Raw genomic sequence first — 19727 nt, forward strand, 5'->3', positions numbered from 1 at the left:
TTACTAGTTTTGAAAAAAAAATTAAAAAAATTTGTTAGTAGTGGCGCACCGAGTGTGTGGTGCGTCATTACTAGTTAAACTAGTAATGGCGCACTGTGCCATGGTGCGCCATTAATAGTTTTGGAAAAATAAAAAAAATAAAATTTGCTAGTAATGGCGCACCGTGTGTCTGGTGCGCCATTAGTAATGAGGACACTAATGGCGCACCTGTATCTGGTGCGCTACTGCTATATAGCAGTGGCGCATCACATAAATGGTGTGCCATTAATGTCCATATTAGCTATAGCCCTTTTTCTAGTAGTGTATATTTGTGACATTACATGAATTCAGTTTAGATTATTTTCTGCAGCAATAATGTTCACTTTGCAAGTATTATTGGTGCATTGCATTATTTTGCAGCCTGTCTCTCATCTCTGTTCTTGGGACATGAGGTCTGGCCATCAGTCCATTGTACCATAGGTAATTACTGAGAATCCATGGACAGTGTAAACACAAAGTTCCTTTGTAGCTCACGCTACATGGAACCTCTTATCCTCAACCCTCCAGCCTTGCTTGGACATCCGTACTCTCCAACTAACTTATAACAAGCAGATTTCTCTTTTTTGTTTCTCTAAAATGAAACAACATATGAACTTCAAACTTTGCAGATCGAACAAACATTAGAACATCATTGTGTGAAAAAACTTTCAGGTTTTTTGGTCTGATATAAATATACAAAATGAGATTTTGTTTGACTATTATTTAAAGTATTTAAAATGCATGAAAAAATCTGGAAGTTTTTTCTCAGATTGTAGTTAGAATGTATTGTTGTTATGCAAAATTTCAAGTTTATATGTTGTGTCATTTGAGAGAAACAAAAAAGACAAATGCGTCTTCACGGATCGCGATGCATAAATGGATGGCAAAGATAAGGGGTACCATGTAGCCCGAGCTACAGAAAACCAGTGTAAATTTGCATCATAGGTAATAGTTACTCCAATATTGGCTACTATTGATCACTTCCATCATTTAGCGATAAAATTATCACTTTAGGGACAGGCAACGATGAGATACGACTCCAAAGTTTTTTTTTTTTGCTGGGAGCATCTCCATAGTTATGACGCTGCTACATGGGGAGAAACTAACCTGATTTTCAGCCGCATAGTGCTACATAAGATCTTTTTCGCTGATCTGTTCCTGTGACTCCAGCTATGGTACAACAAACCACCATCAGGAAAGCCGAGGCAGTTACAGCAGCTTACAACCCCCCAGACAGCAGTTGTTGTCCATTTCAAAATAACTTCGACCAGCTCTTGAGTGCTGATTACTTTCAGTTGTATGTAAGCAATGCGCAAGCAAAATAAGAATCACACATATCCACGTGTGCTTGATTTCTCTTTTATGAAGTAGGGAGAGAGAGGAGAGTTGGAGACTAAATGGACCCTTGGCCCGTACAAAAAAGTTTATGGTGTTATAACCTCACCCTTTTTGATTTGATTCGGCCGGATTCGTGGATTAACGTTAAGAGGAAGAAGAGATCGATCCATTCTGCTGCTGAGTCCCGGTGGCCGGCGGCGGCCGTGGCGCCGTTGCCGGCGGGGCGGCCGATCGGGATCGCTCGCATGTGGGAGGCGCGTTTGAACGCACTCCTGGACCGCGAGAACGGACTGCCAGGGGGTGGGCCGGTTCTGAGTGAACCGGGCCCGTGCGATGATGGGCCTGTGTTAGACGGGTATGAGGCCCAGTGTAACCAGGCACGCACGTCGTTGCCATCTACACCCCCATGCACGATCGACGTTTCTCCTGGCTGGATTCGATCGAAACGATCTAGGGTTCGTGGTGGTGTGCGCCGGCCGAGCTTCTCTGATCGTGGTGCGGGGCGTGCTAGACGCATTCCCCCTCTCCACGGCATGGCCGGTCGAGGTTTACCCCCTGCCAAGTCTGCCGCTCCGGGCGGCGCGGGCCGTGGAGGGCCTATGCTGCCGGCTGGTGGTGGCCGCAGCGGAGGTGGTGTGCCTCCGGGAACGGGTCGCGGTGGCGCTGGTTTGCCGCTCGGGGCTGGCCGTGGTGCTGTTCCACCGCTCTCGGGTGCTGGGACCGGCCGGGCGGCGCAGGACGCCGGCGGCCCTAGACCGCCACTAGCAGGCGGCGTGCTCGGGTCTAGCGCTACTAGCCGCGGGTCTAGCGCTGCGGGCACTCGACCACCCACGTCGGTGTTGTCGCAGCCAGCTGCGGGACGGGGTGGCCCTCGGCCACCGGTGCCGAGCCCTGCGGCCGTCGCGGGCCGCGGCGTCCCGACTCCGAGGCCGCCTCCTCCGGCCTCTAATGGCCAGCTACGACCGGTGGCGAGTCAGTCCGGGGCCAGACCGCCGCATTTCGTGGCAAGGCAGACGCAGAATTCGGCGGCGCCGGTGTTCGAGCAGGCACAGGTGCCGCAGGTGTCGGCTAGTGGGGGAGTTTCATCCGCGCCTCGTGGTCAGTGGGGTGATGATGGGTATAACGTGTATGGAGATGGACAGCACCGGGGATCCTCGTCCACGGGTGGTGGACGGGGATATGCCTGGCAGAGCGACGGCTCGGCCGAGAGGCCCTTCCTGGGGCCAACAGGCGGTTTCGTCAAAGGGGCGTCTGGGCCGGCTCATCGTAACCGCGGTGGTTTCCGTGGTAACCGTGGTGGCCGAGGTGGCCGAGGTGGCCGCTATCGTCCACGGCAGCATCCTGTTATTGTGGACCAGACACCTGTTGGCGAGGATTCTGCGGAGCCTGGGTTGTCTTGCCAGGCTATGGAGGTGGTGACGGCACTGGCTGACGTGGTGGTCCCTGCTAATGGTGAGATTGGGACAATGTCGGTAGAGGGTTCTGACAAGGCTGAGCAGGACAGGGCGGCCAAGTATGCGCGCAAGAAAGAAAGGATGTTATGTTACCGCTGTGGCGATAAGGGCCATTTCATTGCTGAGTGTGTGGCCGTTTTATGCGATACGTGTGGCAAGCCAGCCCATGAGTCGGGGGTTTGTCCGCTTTTGAGGGAGCAGGTACCGACTCTTATGATGTATGGAGTGTACTGTGCTGAGCTCACGTTCTTCGAGTCTCCGACCGAGAGGGAGGTTCCTGATGAGGTTCAGAGTGTGACAACTGGGGTCGTTAAAGTGACTAAAGGAGAAGTATCTGAGACCCAGATTGTGCAGCGGCTCCGGGAGCTGGCCCCAGGGGATTTTCACTGGGAGCTTGTCAGTCTAGAGGTGAACTTGTTCAGTGTTGAGTTCCCGATAGTGGAGGATTTACAGAGGCTGTTGAGTTTCGGGATGTGCAAAGTGCCAGGTATTGAAGGCATTCTTGAGTTCCAGGAGTGGAAGTTGATTGAACCTCAGGGTAAACCTCTTACACAGGCTTGGTTACGTTTTTCGGGAGCTCCTTCCAAACCTATGCAGGATGCTAGGGTTGTTGCTAGTTTGGGCATCATGGTGGGAAAGCCTGAGCGTGTGGATATGGCCTTTACTAGAGCTCATGGGGTTGCTCGCTTATTGGTCAGTATTTTGGACATTGAGTTTGTGCCTGATGTGGTCAAGTGGGCTTATCGAGGCCAGCTTTACAACCTTCAGATTGAGTTTGAGGATGACAGCCTATTTGCTGAGGCACCTGCTGCCACTGATGTTGATATGCACGAGGATGATGAGGGTGCAGGAGCTAAGGAGACTCCGGCCGCTGATCCTGGACGAGAGATGTCCGAGGGACCGGGGTCTGCTGCTCAGAAGACCGGAGATGGGACGGCGCCTTCTGTTTTAGTGCCGTCGACCACTCTGAGATTTGGATCTTTTGAGCCTGCTACTGCACCTCCGAGACTTTGGAGCGAGCGGGTGGAGTCTTTTGATGATTTTGAGCACTCTTTACCAGCGTTGGACTTTGAAGGCCCGGGCGTGGAGGGTTCTTGCGCGGAGGAGGATTCGGAGATAGAGATCTTGCCGGATTTTGTTGTGACGGTGGAGCTACAGATGGTGGTTCCGAGTTGTGCGGGGGGGTCGAGGCAGGTGGCCTCGGCGCCCCCTTCTCCTCTCGCTCCGGTCGGTGCTACCGTGAGGGAGGAGTTACCTTCGGGAGGGGGGCCGGGGTAGGTGGCCTCGGCGCCCTCTTCACCGGTAGTTGGGCCGATACTGCAGGTGGCCGGTCCAGCTTATGGAGGGGGCTTGGGGCGGGTGGCCTCGGGGCCCTCTTCACCTTCCGCGCCTAGGGGGACCGCCCCACCGCTTGCGCCGGCAACCACTCCTGGCCGACGGTCTGGGGTGGATGGGGAGCGGGGGCAAGTGGCCCTTGGTTCCCCATCAGCTGACTCGGCGCCCTCTCCCGGTCGTGGGGACCAGCTGAGTGTTCGGGGAGTGACAGGCGGTCAATCCCTGGGCAACTTCACTCGGGAGGAGGTTATACAGTTCGGCGGGATTCCGGACCAGGCTTCTGAGGGCCGACGGTTGAGCTGCCGTCTTCAGGGCCGTCCGGAGGTGGACGACATGCAACATCGGTGCGCCGTGAGGGCGGCCAAGCTTCGTGACGTTCAGGTCACTACTGGTATGTCGGTGAATACTTCTAATTCCATCTTGCATTTTTCGAACGATGAGATTGTTGATAATGCGAACCAACTAGGGATTTCACTAGGTAGTAATGAGGGTGAAATTTCTAACTCCATCAATGATTTGCTAGATCTAGAAGCCGAGAGGGCTTTAGATTTGATTCGAAACTTAGCTGCCGTCAAACCCATGAATGATTCCGAGATTGATGCTTTGGGAGTCCGCGTGCTCGATGATTTTTGTGCCGATCTTGCACCTCCCCTCCCGGAGCCGGAGGAGGAGGATGAGGTTGTCGAGATGGATGTTGTTAGACCCCCTGAAACGGGGAGAGAGGACCGGTTGGATGCGAGGTCCATCCCTATGCGCAAATGGAAGTGCAAGATTTTACCCAACGTCCGCTGTGCGTAGGAGCTCTAGGATCCGCACGGCTAAAAAATTCCACGATGAGATATGAGAGGAATCTTTTGGAATAGCAGAGGTCTTAAGGACTTGGCTAAAAGAAGGTTTCTTGCAGAAGCATCCATCGAACATCGATTGGATTTTATTGCGTTGTCGGAAACTAGTAGAGCAAATTTCTCACCACAATTTCTCAACACTCTATCGAGGGGTATTGAGTTTGACTGGCATTGTCTACCACCGAGAGGGAGATCGGGAGGGATCTTACTTGGTGTTCGATGCGAATCTCTCGAAGTTCGAAGTGTGGTCATGGGAGATTTTGCTGTAAAGTTCAGGGTGCGGTCCAAGGTCGACGGTTTTGACTGGGCTCTGGTGGCGGTGTATGGTGCCGCGCAGGCAGAATTCAAACCGGATTTCTTGGCCGACCTAGTTAGAGTTTGCGGTTCTGAGCAGCTCCCCATTCTCGTTGGGGGAGACTTTAACATTATTAGGAGACGTGACGAGAAGAACAATGATAATTTTGACGGGAGATGGTCGTTTATGTTCAACACTATCATTGAAAGCTTGGATCTGAGAGAGATTGAGCTTTCAGGTAGGAAGTTCACTTGGGCCAACGCCATGCCAAATCCAACGTTTGAAAAGTTGGATCGGATACTCGCAAGTGTCGAATGGGAACATAAGTTTCCCTTTGTAACAGTTCAGGCTCTCTCTCTCGCAGGATTTCTGATCACACGCCTTTTTTTCTTGACTCTGGTGGGGCTACCTACTCGGGCAACAAGAATTTGTTCTCATTCGAGCTTGCGTTGTTTGAAAGAGAAGGCTTCCTGGATCTCGTAGCCAGAGAGTGGGCTAAGGATGCAGGCGGTAGGAATGCGCTTGAGCGCTGGCAAAATAAGATTAGGCATTTGAGAAGTTTCCTACGTGGGTGGGCTAAGCATCTCAGTGGGGTCTATAAGGTTGAAAAGGAACGGCTCCTTGCCCTCATTCAGTCCTTAGATGTAAAAGCAGAAACCACGGTGTTGCCAGCCACCGAGCTTCATACCAAGCTTGACGCTGAGATGAGGCTGAAAGAACTCCTTCGTGAAGAAGAGTTAAAGTGGGCTCTGCGGGCCAAGGTACAAAGAGTGGTCGAGGGGGACGCGAACACTCAATTCTTCCACATGATTGCAAATGGCAAACACAGGAAGAAGAGAATCTTCCAGCTAGAACAAGATGAGGGTACGATTATCGGTCAGGATAATCTGAAGCTCTACATTACTGAGTACTACAAACGATTGTTTGGACCACCAGAGGAGAACTGTGTGTCTCTGGATGAGTCTAGAGTCCAAGATGTACCTCAACTTACTGCTGTGGAGAACGATATTTTAACCGCCCCTTTTTCGGAAAAGGAGGTTTTCGAGGCCATTTCCCAGATGAAAAATAATAAGGCACCCGGTCCGGATGGTTTCCCGGCTGAGTTTTATAAGAAGTGCTGGCATATTATTAAAGGGGACCTGTTGCCGATGTTCCATGATTTGTTCTTGGGACATTTGCAACGTTTCCAGCTAAATTTTGGAACAATAACCCTGCTTCCTAAGAAAACAGAGGTCGTGAGAATCGAGCAATTTCGGCCTATCTGTCTTCTGAATGTCATTTTCTAAATTTTTACCAAGGTTGGGACGATTAGGCTAACACAGATTGCGCACGCCATGGTGCAGCCTACTCAAACGGCTTTCATGCCAGACAGGAACATCCTGGAAGGGGTTGTGGTCCTTCATGAAACGCTCCATGAGATCCACACGAAAAAACTTGATGGAGTTATTTTCAAGGTGGATTTCGAGAAGGCATATGATAAAGTCAAATGGACGTTCCTTCAACAGGCCTTACGCATGAAGGGCTTTGATGAAGCTTGGCGACGCCAGGTGGAAGCATTCACGCAAAAAGGGAGTGTTGGAATCAAAGTGAATGACGATATAGGTCATTATTTCCAAACGCATAAGGGTTTGAGACAAGGCGATCCTATGTCCCCAATATTATTCAATATTGTGGTTGACATGTTGGCGATCCTGATAGGAAGGGCAAAAGAAGCCGGTCAGGTGGGTGGCTTGGTGCCTCATCTGGTTGATGGTGGTGTGTCCATCCTGTAGTACGCTGATGATACTATCATCTTCATGGAACACGACTTGGCAAAAGCGAGAAACATGAAGTTAGTGTTATGCTTATTTGAACAATTGACGGGGCTTAAGATTAATTTCCATAAAAGCGAGCTGTTCTGCTTTGGTAGAGCCAAAGATGAACAAGAGGCCTATACACAATTGTTTGGCTGTGAAGTGGGGGCTTTACCTTTTACGTATCTAGGTACTCCCATTCACCATCGTAAGCTAACAAACAGTGAGTGGAAGTGCATAGAGGATCGGTTTGAGAAGAAACTGAGTTGCTGGAAGGAAAAACTCATGTCTTATGGAGGCTGGTTGATTCTTATTAACTCGGTGCTCACGAGTTTACCTATCTTCCACTTATCCTTCTTTGAGGTCCCAGTTGGGGTTAGGAAAAGGCTGGACTTCTATCGATCCCGTTTCTTTTGGCAGAGTGATGAACTTAAGAGAAAATACCGACTGGCCAAATGGGATATTATCTGTCGACCAAAGGACCAGGGGGGGCTTGGTATTGAAAATCTAGAAGTCAAGAACAGATGCCTGCTTAGTATGTGGCTGTATAAGTTGTCACTTGAGACGGAGGCAACATGGGCGCAGATTTTACATAGTAAATATCTGCAGTCCAAGACCCTGTCCCAGGTCACTATGAGACCAACTGATTCGCCGTTCTGGAAGGGGCTCATGAGAATCAAAGCTACCTTCTTTAACAGAACTAGGTGTATTGTCGGTAATGGCAACGACACTCGATTCTGGGAGGATACGTGGCTTGGCGACGCGCCTTTGGCGATCCAGTATCCGTCCCTTTATTGTATTGTTCAGCGTCGTGAGGCTCTTGTTGCCACGGTTCTGCAGTCCATTCCACTCAACATTCAGTTTAGGAGGGTGCTTGTGGGTGAGCGATGGGAAGCATGGCTTCACTTGGTTCGTAGACTGATGGGGGTTCAGTTAACTCCTCAGCCCGATCAGTTGTGGTGGAAGCTTACTAGATCTGGGGAATTCACAGTTAAATCGATGTATATTGATACCATTAACTCTAGTGTGATTCCTAGTTCCAAAGAGGTTTGGAAAGTTAAGGTCCCTTTAAAGATTAAAGTGTTTATGTGGTTTGTACATAAAAAAGTAATTTTAACAAAGGACAATCTAGTTAAGCGTAACTGGACAGGTTCTACTAGGTGTAGTTTCTGTGATCGGGAAGAGACCATCAAGCACCTCTTCTTTGACTGCCCGTTGGCACAAGGTTTGTGGCGTTCTGTGCAAATTGCCTTTAACATTACTCCCCCGACTTCGGTCAACACGTTATTCGGGACGTGGCTTGCTGGGATAGAGTCCGAAACAGCTAGACACATTCGTGTAGGAGTTTGTGCGTTGTTATGGGCAATTTGGAACTGCAAAAATGATTTGGCTTTTAACAGAACAACAACTATTCATTTTTTGCAGGTTTTATTCCGGACTACTGCGTTGATCCGTATGTGGTCGTTACTCACTCCGACGGAGGCCAGGGAGCGTTTGGTTACTGGATCTGTCCGGTGGGAGATGGTAGCGTGGGATATCTTCAACCGGTTTGGATGGCGGTCATGTAATAGGATAGGCGATTAGTTTACCTATCTGTTATTTTGGCAGCCGGTTGTGGCTTGTTAGGCTTTCTGTTTTGGCGTTGAGGCTCTGTGTGAGCTAGCCGCCCCTTTTGTTTGCAGACTTTAAGACCTTGTTGAACCTTATTTACTTTCTAATAAATGTGGCCGTATGCATCGTTCTGATGCAGAGGCCGGGGAGTCCCCCTTTTAAAAAAAATGTTGAACCCAAAATTTTGGTTTACTCTAGGTTTGGTACTGTAGAAAATTATGGAGTTATTCCTGCCATTTTACAATGACGGATATTTTCCTCTCAATGGATAAGGTTTGTATATGTATCTTAGAACCTACTATTATATCTCTCTGCCTTTTATGTATAATATCTGATAAGATATTACCAAATTATTTTTACGTATTTTTTAATAAATAAAATTACCATAGGGGAAGTCTCCATAGACAATAGTACATTATATTTGTTGTGCCTACTTATTCTATCGGAGTGGATTCTCCATGACGACTGCATTCTCAAGAACAGTTCGATCCAGTCACATGAAAATAGGGCCATCAAAACACGATGTAACTGAGGTATTTCCCTGATCGATATTAATGCTATACATATTGCTAATCATTGCTATATTTACTTGCTCGAGTGATCAGATCGTCAGAGTTCAAAGCATTGCTTTTGTTTCTTGGATTTTGTAGCACAAGAGCCAGCAATGGACAGGTGCAGGTGCGACATGTAATAGATGATGACTTCATCCATCAGAAGCAAGGTGTAGCTGTGTTCTGGATTTGATTGGAGCTTACAAGTTGTTTTCATGATTTCACTTTCAGGTCTAATCACAGCTTCTCACTCATGTCATGCAGGTTGACACGAAAATCCACCCAATCCAGTCCACCAATGGAGGCAATGAATCATCATTGTGGCCGCGTCGTGTACGAAGGGTCAAAGCTATCCATGTGTCCACCAACGGAGTAGCAGTTTTATATTGGATGTTACTAAGCATATGGAGATGCATTTGCCTTCAACGGTGAGGTATACTTGCCCTTATTTTTCTGATAATTACCACATCAACTCTTAATTAAGACAGCACTCATATGTGGTACTAATCCATGTATTTCCAGTATATATTTAATTTCTCAAGTCCTCCAGGATATATGTGCGATGGCACCCACAAGCTTTTAGTACTTGGGATATGTTATCATGGCTGAGGTGAATACAAAACTTGGTGAGGATCAATCCTTCATGAGGTGTGTTTGTTGTATTTCATGTTAAATAGAGAAATTAATATTCCATGTTTCTAAGTCGGCTTATCTCTCTACAAAATAAAAATTGCAAGTAGACGATTTTCTCTGATTGGAACTGTTCTCTGAAAACTGCATGCCTATGACAACCTGTAGTTGTACGTACAAGGCTATTATCACCGGTTATTCAAGATTATAATTTAAATCATCTTATGGGCTGCTGCAAAATTCATGATTGGAACTACCAAGCTCTCTTATTGTTTCCCATTTAACCAAGAACCAAGAACCCGAGAGTCTACAAAAGGAGAATTACATAACCCTCATCCAGGCCTGCTAGATCGGTAATAACGTGACAGAGTGTCATGCAGTCAGTACGTGTAAACACAGCATTAAAAAAATTCACCTAAGACCATCTTGGATGTAGTACATCTATACTATCCAATACCAATCCGTTATTAAGATTATTCGCTATGATTTTAAACAAAGGTTCTCTTGAAGTCGTGGCGTTCCACAAATTTCAAATGTATTAAGTTATGTCGTTTTTTAAAATTCCAATGCGTTCTTTAGTTACCAACTCTTTTTTTTCGTTGCTGTTACTTGATGATCAATAAAACAAGTCATGATTATTTTCTTTAAAAAATGTACTTAGTTACTTTAAAGGATATATGAACTGTCAAGCATATCAAGTCTGGGAATATTCTACTTTGTGATTTAATAGAATAAGATAGTTACTTTGAAGGTATGCACGGGTTGGCGACTAGTGACCTTAATTTGTGGGAAACATGACCACGAGGGACAACGAGGAGGAGGACCATTTGGTTAGCTATAGACAAAAGGTCGAGTGGGGCAGAAATCTCTCGTGCTGTACTGCTGTGTACGCATGCGTACTCTTGGAACTGATAAGACGATCGACTAGGATCGTTGTAGTGCAAGAAATGAAGACAGCAGACACCACAAGTATTGCATGTGCCACATGAATCCATAGATCTGATGTCGGGGGCCGGATACAGAAGCGACGCTGCCTGTACTCTAGCGGTCGTTTCTGAGTAGTCGTAAAAAGTAACAACTCTTTTTTTTTCTTTTTTTAACACAGTACAGACACAAGCCCTCATATAAACGCGCATACACTCACCTCTATGAACGCACACATGCACACCCTATCTTTATGATCACCTCTGAGAGACTGAGCCGGCATATCATCTTGAGATTTACGATTAAAAAAATAACAACTCTACAAACAATCAGTTGTACGTAACAACTAAAAAAAATTAGACATGCGTATAATGGGTCTAAAAAAGAATTAGTCATACGTAACCTTGCATTATCTAGATACTCTCTATTCTAATTGATTACATTTTATATAGGCTATTTTTAAAAGATGGAGGCAAATGTTTTGCCTCATCTCAAATCCTCAATGACTAAGAAATTATGGTCCTGTTAATCAACCAAAAAACATTACGAACGCCCACATCACCCCTCTTAGAACATGATATCCACAGCATACCATCAGCCGACCTGGCTCCCAACAAAAATTACGCACACACCATTGAGAAAAAACTACCATTGAGGTTGCATGAAAGCATCATCGTAATCAGTCATCAAGCCAGCAATTCCGACTTCGCCGCATACAAGCACATGAAGCCACGCAAGGAAAGCTTTGTCCCTTCGAGGGGGGAAAGAAAGACTCACCGAACACAAGGCACTTTTTATTAAACAACACTCTCCTCCCCAAGTTATACATGCACACCAATACACCATTAGCATTCAGAGGATATATAAATGGAACTTGGGGACGTCTGCCTGTTCGCAGAGTCTGGAACGGTGATGTGTTGGAGATTCTAACTCTGGTGTGTATATCTTGTTTTGGCAAACTCTCGTGTGTATATCTATCAATGCAAAATTTATTAAATATGGGCCATGCATGCCTCCCCTCGGTCTACACCGGCGAGCCCGTGGATTCGCCTCCAATCTATCTGCAGCTCTGGCGGTCAGTGGCGGGGAAGGGAATCCTGGTGCCTCAGCTCTGGCTAGTAGATAGCTTAGGGTTTGAGTCCTCGCAGAAGTGTCGCTCGGACGGATGGCGCCGCTTCTTCTTCGAGTTAGTCTTTCGGCTCCAATAATCACAAAGTTTGTCCGTCGGGACGGATTAGACGGAGCTCCGTTGTAGATTCCAACTAGCTCCTCGGGGTGACGAGGTTTGGGTTGCGAGATTTGGTGTCTCGTTCTTCGAATCGATTCAAGGGTTCAACAGTGACGGTTGCGGCTCCGGGGCACTGGTCCTTAGGGGTACATCCATGAAGACTTCTCAGTTGTCATCGACAAGGTTCGGCCGGCTCTGGTATGGGAGCGGCTACAGCAGCGTGTTGTCGACTCGTTCTGGCGGCGGTAGTGGTCATTCGGTGGTTCAGGGATTTTGATGTAGTTTTTGTTACAGTTGGGGTGCTTTGTACTTCTGGTGAACCTTTATAATAGATTTGAGTCCTTTTCAAAAAAAAAAAAAAGAGAGACAGGAGGCAGGAACGTGAAGTGGTATGAGTTGAGAGAATGCGAGATCTTTACCTAATAATAAAGGACGGAAGCTTTCATAGTTCTCCATACGTCGCTCCTTTATCTTCGTTAATTTTATGTTAACTTGAAAGATCGGCGGTTGAGATTTAAAAGAAGGAAGGTTTCTCTTTTTTTTCTCAGGGTAAGGTTTCCCGTTCCACCTCTTTTCGTCAAGCTCCTATGATCGATGATCGATCAGTCCTCTCTCGCGATTGAGCGATCTCATCTGACTGGGTCCAAGTCGATCAACCCAAGCCCAGCGAGCCCTATCCTTCCCACGATCATCTCTCCTCTCCCAATGACTCAAACCCACTTACACACGTCTCCAAAGCAAGGAAGCTAATGCGGCCTCTCCTTTTTCCTCCGATCGAGCCCTAGATGCTTTGATCCGATGGCTCTTTTTCTTCAACCTCCTTGACCTCTTCAGATCCAGAGTATGGAAGAAAGACGACGCGCGTGGAGGACGCATCCCTAGCTAGCACGGTCACCATGAGGACGATGCAAGAAGGACGACGCGACACAGATGACGCAGCGCTAGCTAGCACGGGCACCACGGCGACACGGACGACGCGGAGGACACAGCCCTAGCTAGCCGGGGACGACGCAAGAAGGACGGCGCGACACGGCGCTAGCACATATTTTTAAACTCTATAATATTTATAAATAACATACTCTATACAATGTTTACCAAAAGGAGGTTTCCTTACATCTGATTATATCACTTTGATATGAGATGGGTTGTAAATAGTTGTCTCTAAATTTTACCACTGTTGTAATTTACCTTCTGTAAGCTAGACCATGTAGTGTGCATTTGCAGAGACAAAATAACTAATTATTATGCATACATTTTTACACCATAGTGTGGTGTGGAGGAGGCATGCCGGGACATGTGTAGGACCTTCCCTCTCTCCATAAAATAAGTCCATATTCAAAAGCGAGGGGCAATATGAGGAATGGTGTATGGACCATATGCAGGGGACATGTATTGTGTGTGCAGAGGGACTCAGGAAGGGTGGCCCTCATGTCCAGCCCGATAGTTTAATTCAGATATTTTCTTTTGCGGATGTAGTTCAAGAACGGGTTTGCCAAGAGGTGATTGACCTTATCACCTCGGGATTAACCATATATAGACATGTTGTGCTTAGCTGGACACTGTGACCATCATCGGCGAGGCTGGGTCGGAGGATAAGAGCATGGTTAATAGTAAAGCCAGCTGCTGACTATAAGCCAATATCATGTCATATACAGCCCATCTTATAGTTAAGATGTACAATAATAGATTAAAAGAGTGTACTATTTTTTTGTTATATGACCCATCTTTCATTCTCACAAAGTGTCTAGGAGCACGTGCTAGAGCTGGCTCTTCACGAAGAGCCCGCTTACCTTCTCTCTCCTCTTCTCTTTCCTTCAACTAAGCAAAAATATACTAGTTTATTCCTTATAGCCCGCTGACTCAGCTCTATTGTACTTGATCTAAGTGTTATCACTTGTGGGTTGTCGTGTTCAAATAGATGACGTGGACCGAGGAGGAAGGGTCCTTGAATGCTTATTATGGTTAGAGTGTGTGATTTCTTTTCTCCCGTTGCAACGCACGGACATTTGTGCTAGTAGTTTATAAAAACAGAATGCGAGGAGAAGACAGAGGTGACCCCACAGCTAGCCGGTGAACTCGGCTACATGTGAATCGCACGGTTGAGCTCGTTCTCTTCTCTCCACGGCTTGGCTACACTATAGAAATCTACACTCTTTCATGTTTGCCAAGTGTGAAACTCGGCAGACATTGTCTAGTGCCCTAGGCAATCGGCAAAGTTGGAAATTCCAGTAGTGCTAGCACGTGAACCAGAGAGGGGAGAGATCTTTCTATAAATATACCCCTACATCGTCAGCCACAACACACACAAACTAAGACAAGCTCAGTCCAGCTAGCCATCCTAGTAAGCTACAACTTGAGCATTAGTATTCTCCCCGCCACTCGCCCATGGCCAAATTCCAGATTACACCGTTCCCTGGACTCGTGGAAAACACCGAGTTTAACTTCGGTAGTCTTTACTTGTACAACATTTCTAATCCCCCAAGCTATGCCAGCATAAAAGAGAACAATGCTACCACTGGGTGGGGAGGGGCAAGCCTTGTCAACTGGCAAATATATGATGGCGATGGCTCGGGCGCGAATCTAGTCGGTCATGCCCAAGGGATGCAAATCCATGCTGGTGCATCGCACCAATCCTTCACCCTTGTGTTCGAGAATGGGAGGTATATGTACATGTTATATTTGTATTTTTCATGTGTATTTAGGCCACACTATTCTATTTTAGGTATATCTTGCTTTATTTGTAGTTCTACGACTTAGTCTAAAGTTTAGAGAGAGTAGTAGTCTAGCCCCTTGCTGCGCATTATAATTATAAGCACCCGACGCTAGCCCTTGATTTTCAGAAAGAAAGAAAAAAGCTTGTATAAGAGTTGTCAGGTCAACGGTAACATCACTGTACATTCAGGCGCGGGCCAAATAAACTATAGCTTGTTAGGATACTTAAAAGTCCAATTACACAGGTTTAAGGGGTCCACGCTCTATGTAGTTGGACAGACAGTGCGCGTTGAACAAGCAGGTGAGTGGTCTATCGTTGGCGGGACAGGTGATCTTGCGATGGCGCGTGGTGTAGTCAAGGTGAAATTCCATGAAAAAGTAAAGGATGGAAACACATGGGAGCTTCGCTTCCATGGATTTTGCAGCATGCAGGTGATAAGAGTATTTATTAGTTGATGCTTTTTTTTTTTGGTGCTTTAATTATGTGCAAGTTCATCGACGTGCCGATCCTTGTTGGCCAGCCATTAGGAATGGATATAAGCTATCTGATGGGGATCATATATATTGCTTGTCCATGATACAGAGCTTGCCCACTCTCACAAAGACTGGCCCATGGGGTGGACATGGTGGTTCAGTTACGGAGTCAGAACAACCATGGCGCATAGAGAGTATGACAATCGTCCATGAGGGGATAATTGCAATGTTTTCATGCAGTTACGTTGACCTATCTGGCAAGAGGCGCACCACAGGTTCTTGGGGTGGTGGTAATGGCATCCGCACAAAGGTTTGTTTTTCAAGTTTTTTCAAGTTTTGGTTCTGGGATTACTAGCCGTTGTTCTTTGTAGAGTTGGCAAAATTACAAGGTCAGTTGATGATCAATCATTTCCTTTCCTTCACGTTTTACAGGTTGAGCTGGGGCCTCGGGAGATTTTAAAAGCAGTGTCTGGAACATATGTCAGCCTTTACAATGGGCAGACTGTTATTGAGTCACTTAAGTTTGTCACCAACGAAGGAACGTACGGACCATATGGCCGTACAACCGGTACACCTTTCAACGCTGACGTGCCGAAAGACCAAAGCATCGTCGGGTTCTTTGGGCGTGCCGACGATACGCAGCTCATCGCATTTGGTGTTTACACGGTCTGAATTATGATAGAGCCTGCCGACGGTGACGCGCGCAGTTTCTGGTCTATTTCAACCCAGCGTACGTGTTTTGCTTTGTTCGATTCAATAAGATGGATGAACTGTCCATGGGGACCTCCATGTTGCAGTTTTAATTAGCCCCCTGTATCTGGGTGCGTGCTTTGTCGTCACTTGTTATGTCGAGTAAATCTATTATGTTTGATGAGAAATAAAGCTCCCCCGTTCAGTGACGTGTAGCCCTCGTCGATGTTTCACTGAATTTATCTGTTTTCTTCTGCTCATGAGTTGGTGATGGCGCCCGTAGACCTCATGCATGAATCATGTGTATGCCCCGGACTACAGCTCATGCCTGACAGGTTTAGCCCAAAGAGACGAGAGAACAAGTCCGAGAAGACCCTACAGAGGGGATTTTTGGCGTGGCGCATCGAGGAGCAGCAGAGGCACCATACCAATAATACATTCGTGAAAAGACGGTTTTCTTGGGCTTGGCAGGTTCGCAGTCGACTTCATGGAACACGATGACATCAAGGCCGGGCGGTGGCGGCTGGCGTTGCAGCGTGAGCCCTCCGGAGAGGCGCATCTCCACTTCTCCACCTTGAACACCCCCGTTGCGTTCTGCTGCTGGGGTGGAGGAGGTGCACCTCCCTCTTGAGCGGCTTGTGCTTGTGCCCCTTGTCCGCCACCGTGACGTTGTACACAAGCCGGTCGTGGAAGAGGAAGGTGGCCGCCAGGGGCTTGGTGTACGTGATGCCTGTGGGCAGCGTATTGAGGTTACGGACGGTGAGGGCGACTGAGATGGAGATGTTGTACCCAAAGGACGTTGTCGTCTCCGCCGAGCCAGAGCGTGTGTCGGTGGAGACGAAGCTGTTGAGACGGGCGTCTTCTACGTAGGCCTTGACTGTAGGATAACCACGACGTGTTGTGTGGTGCTGTGTACTGGTCGGACACGGATCAACACGCATAGTCCAAGTAGTACTCCTACTATGTAACCGAGTAGATTAGCTTCTAGCTGCTATATATACTCTGTACCCCCACGTTGTAACACCAGATCAAAGCAATACAAAAGAACTACCAGGCTTGAGACGAGCCTGTAGCTATCACCAAAAATCTCCCGATCAGTTTTTCCGTCTACGTTTGCAAGTTCCGTCGAGACGATCGATTGATCTAGCTAGCTAGCTCTGGTCGAGTTCATGTACACGTCTACATGTACGTGTGTGTGCAGCTTGAGAATCAATCAAGCCACGACTAGCTAGCTTTGCACTTCGGGTGCATAGTTTCTGGGTGGTTTTGATCTAGAGTTCAAAAGCCCACATTGACTTGCGGGGTTATGGTGAAGCGAAATAGGAGGAGCACACTACCCGCTCCGGCAAGGATTGCTGCAGTTAGAGCATTTCCAACAGCCGCCCAATGCGCGGCGCGCTAAAAACTATTTTGCAACGCGCCCATCGTCTGATTTGGCGTGTCGGGCAGCGCTGCCTCCAGCAGCCGCGCTAAAATGCAGCGCGCGTGCAAAAAATATAGCGCGCGCGACTCGCTATATGTTGCACTTTGGACACAAAATGAATTTCAAACATTCAAAATGCAATTAACATGGCATATAATTTCACAAAAACAAGTTGATGACTAAAAAATTCATGCCCACAAGTTCAAATTCATGCCCACAAGATCAGCCAACCAAGTTCAAAATGCAAACCAAGTTCATGACACAAACAAAAGGCACATCAACAACCAAGCCTCGTCCTCGTCTTCATCCTCCGATGACAATTCTTCCTCCTCCTCTTCATTGTCGTGCGCCGCATCCTCATCACGTGAAGCTCGGAAGATTTTGGCAAGATCTTCAATGGCATCTTCATACGAAGGTGTGTGAGGCGGCGACGGCGGCGGTGGAGGGGTCGTGGCATCTCCCCGCGCTAGGGTTTGCGGCGGCGGCGCCGGCGGCCGTGGAGGGGTCGCGGCTGTAGGAAGGGGGGGGGGGGGGTGCCGGCGCGGGCGTCCATCGGGTCAATTCGCCGGTGCCGGCGCGTGCGGGGCGAAGGTGGCACGGTGGAGAGAGTGCGGCGCGAGCGCTTGTGTGTGCCGCGTGCCAAAGCTGGCGCACCAAATACACAGCGCGCGATGGCGATCCGGACCGCATGCCCAACTCTATATGCCACGTGTGCGGTTATTGCGCGTCCGCTGGAGCCCTTCTATCGGTTGCGCGCGCGCTATAAAGAGCAAATTTGCGGCGCGGCGCGTATTTAGCACGGCTGTTGGAAATGCCCTTAAGTCGAAGCGCAACCATTTGCACAATGACGAGGCGGCGGCGTGTGAGATTCTTAGGCATGATGGGATGTAATCGCTACACGTGATCGACATCCCTAGCTATCCAGCCCCGTAAACAATCAACGAAACTTCTTCCTTTTGGAAAAAAAAGGAGGACGACCTCTAATTCTATTTTCGCCCAATCGGGGCCGGCCGAGCATAATTCATGACGGTACCCATTCATTTTGGTCAACAACAACAACAAAAATACTTTTGCAAAGACTCATGTTGCTCCTTGATAGTGAAACGTGGTGCAAAGTATCTTTGACTACCAAGGTGCTTTGGTGGGGTTTTTCCCGTACGTGTTGGTGGATCTAATTTTGAAACAGCAATATCTTTTATATCGAGCGTCCAAATTACAAAATGCTTTCGCTTTCTTTGTGTTCATACGTTCAAAACTAGATTCGATGTTGATAAGTTTTGATGAACATTTTTTGATGCAGGTTGTACTTTCCACGGCAATATCTTTGTACTTCTCATGGTATTATACTTGTACTTCTCATGTTAGTGTGCATTTTGTATGTATGTGTACTTCTGGTATTTGTGTGAGTGCATTTCCCCAAATATAGCATGTGTTTGTATGTGAGTGTGATTCCGGTATTTGTGTGTATGTATTTCCCGCGGTAATATACATATACTTCCTTTATCAATGTGTGTGCGCGTACTTCCGGTGTTGTATTTTTGTATTTGTGTTTACTTTTCGTGTATTGTATGTGTGTGTATGTACTTTCCAAAAATGTGTGTGCTTCAGAATGGCGTGAACTGCCCATATATATGTTGATGTGTATTTGAACACGTTGCAACCACCGAAGGCGCCGTGAGCCAGCGAGCCGGTAGCACATGCTTCCCACTATGTCGCCTTCAAAATCTTTATCAAAATCTGATGTGCCGATGTCAATGCGGACCAGCCGGCGGCGAGGCCATGAGGGCAAGTGGTGGCGATCCATGAGACTCTTTGGAAGCCATATAAGGTGAGGATCATGGCCGCCTTGCTCCAAAAAATTTCCAGTTCCATTGTCTAAAAAAATTCAGTCTCCAAACTAGGAAACCGTTAACCTTAATTCTAAAATATAAAACTGGTTTATCTAAACCTTTGTGTTTTGCGTTCAAACTTTCATATTTTGGATTGTTTTATTCTTTCGACTTCTTTTGTCAAAGTTTTTCCTCTTTTTTTTCCTCAAACGACCGTATGGTTGAATTTCAATATCAGAAGATAATGGAATGGAAGAATTCGCAACATCCAGCTGCAACTAAAAAAAGGAAAAAAGGAACATCTTTCCTTCCATCTTGAACTAAAAAACGCAAGCATTTATCCTTAGTGGCAATAATACAATGCAAGCATTTTCCATTTACTGTCACCATGGTAGTTTACTTGCAAGATTAAACCGATCTAACGCACACCCTTCCCACTACTGATTACCCATCTAAACTGGCCAAGAGAAGACAAATAATCGGAGACAACTATGCATCTATAAATCAAACATAGGGCATCAACACAATCTGAACATAAAAGAATAATTCATCACATGATCAATATCATCGCTAGGGT

The 19727-nt window shown here is 47.2% G+C and overlaps 1 protein-coding gene across 1 annotated transcript; it reads left to right on the forward strand.

The window, feature by feature from the left end:
- Positions 1 to 14319: 14319 nt before the first annotated feature.
- Positions 14320 to 16107, forward strand: LOC109761856 (mannose/glucose-specific lectin). The gene is made up of 4 exons (XM_020320681.4): positions 14320 to 14682; positions 14980 to 15166; positions 15318 to 15518; positions 15641 to 16107. The coding sequence occupies exons 1-4, from the start codon at positions 14408 to 14410 to the stop codon at positions 15878 to 15880; spliced, it is 903 nt and encodes a 300-aa protein (XP_020176270.1). The 5' UTR covers positions 14320 to 14407; the 3' UTR covers positions 15881 to 16107.
- The last annotated feature ends 3620 nt before the right edge of the window (positions 16108 to 19727 follow it).

The sequence above is a fragment of the Aegilops tauschii genome, chromosome 2 (genome assembly GCF_002575655.3).
Source record: "Aegilops tauschii subsp. strangulata cultivar AL8/78 chromosome 2, Aet v6.0, whole genome shotgun sequence".
Taxonomy (NCBI): Eukaryota; Viridiplantae; Streptophyta; class Magnoliopsida; order Poales; family Poaceae; genus Aegilops; species Aegilops tauschii.

Bases quoted from the DNA above. Each gene is read 5' to 3' on its own strand.
- LOC109761856 (XM_020320681.4), top strand. From the start codon at position 14,408: ATGGCCAAATTCCAGATTACACCGTTCCCTGGACTCGTGGAAAACACC. The intron at 14,683-14,979 runs GTATATGTACAT...CCAATTACACAG, and splicing joins CTTGTGTTCGAGAATGGGAG to GTTTAAGGGGTCCACGCTCT. The intron at 15,519-15,640 runs GTTTGTTTTTCA...CACGTTTTACAG, and splicing joins GTAATGGCATCCGCACAAAG to GTTGAGCTGGGGCCTCGGGA.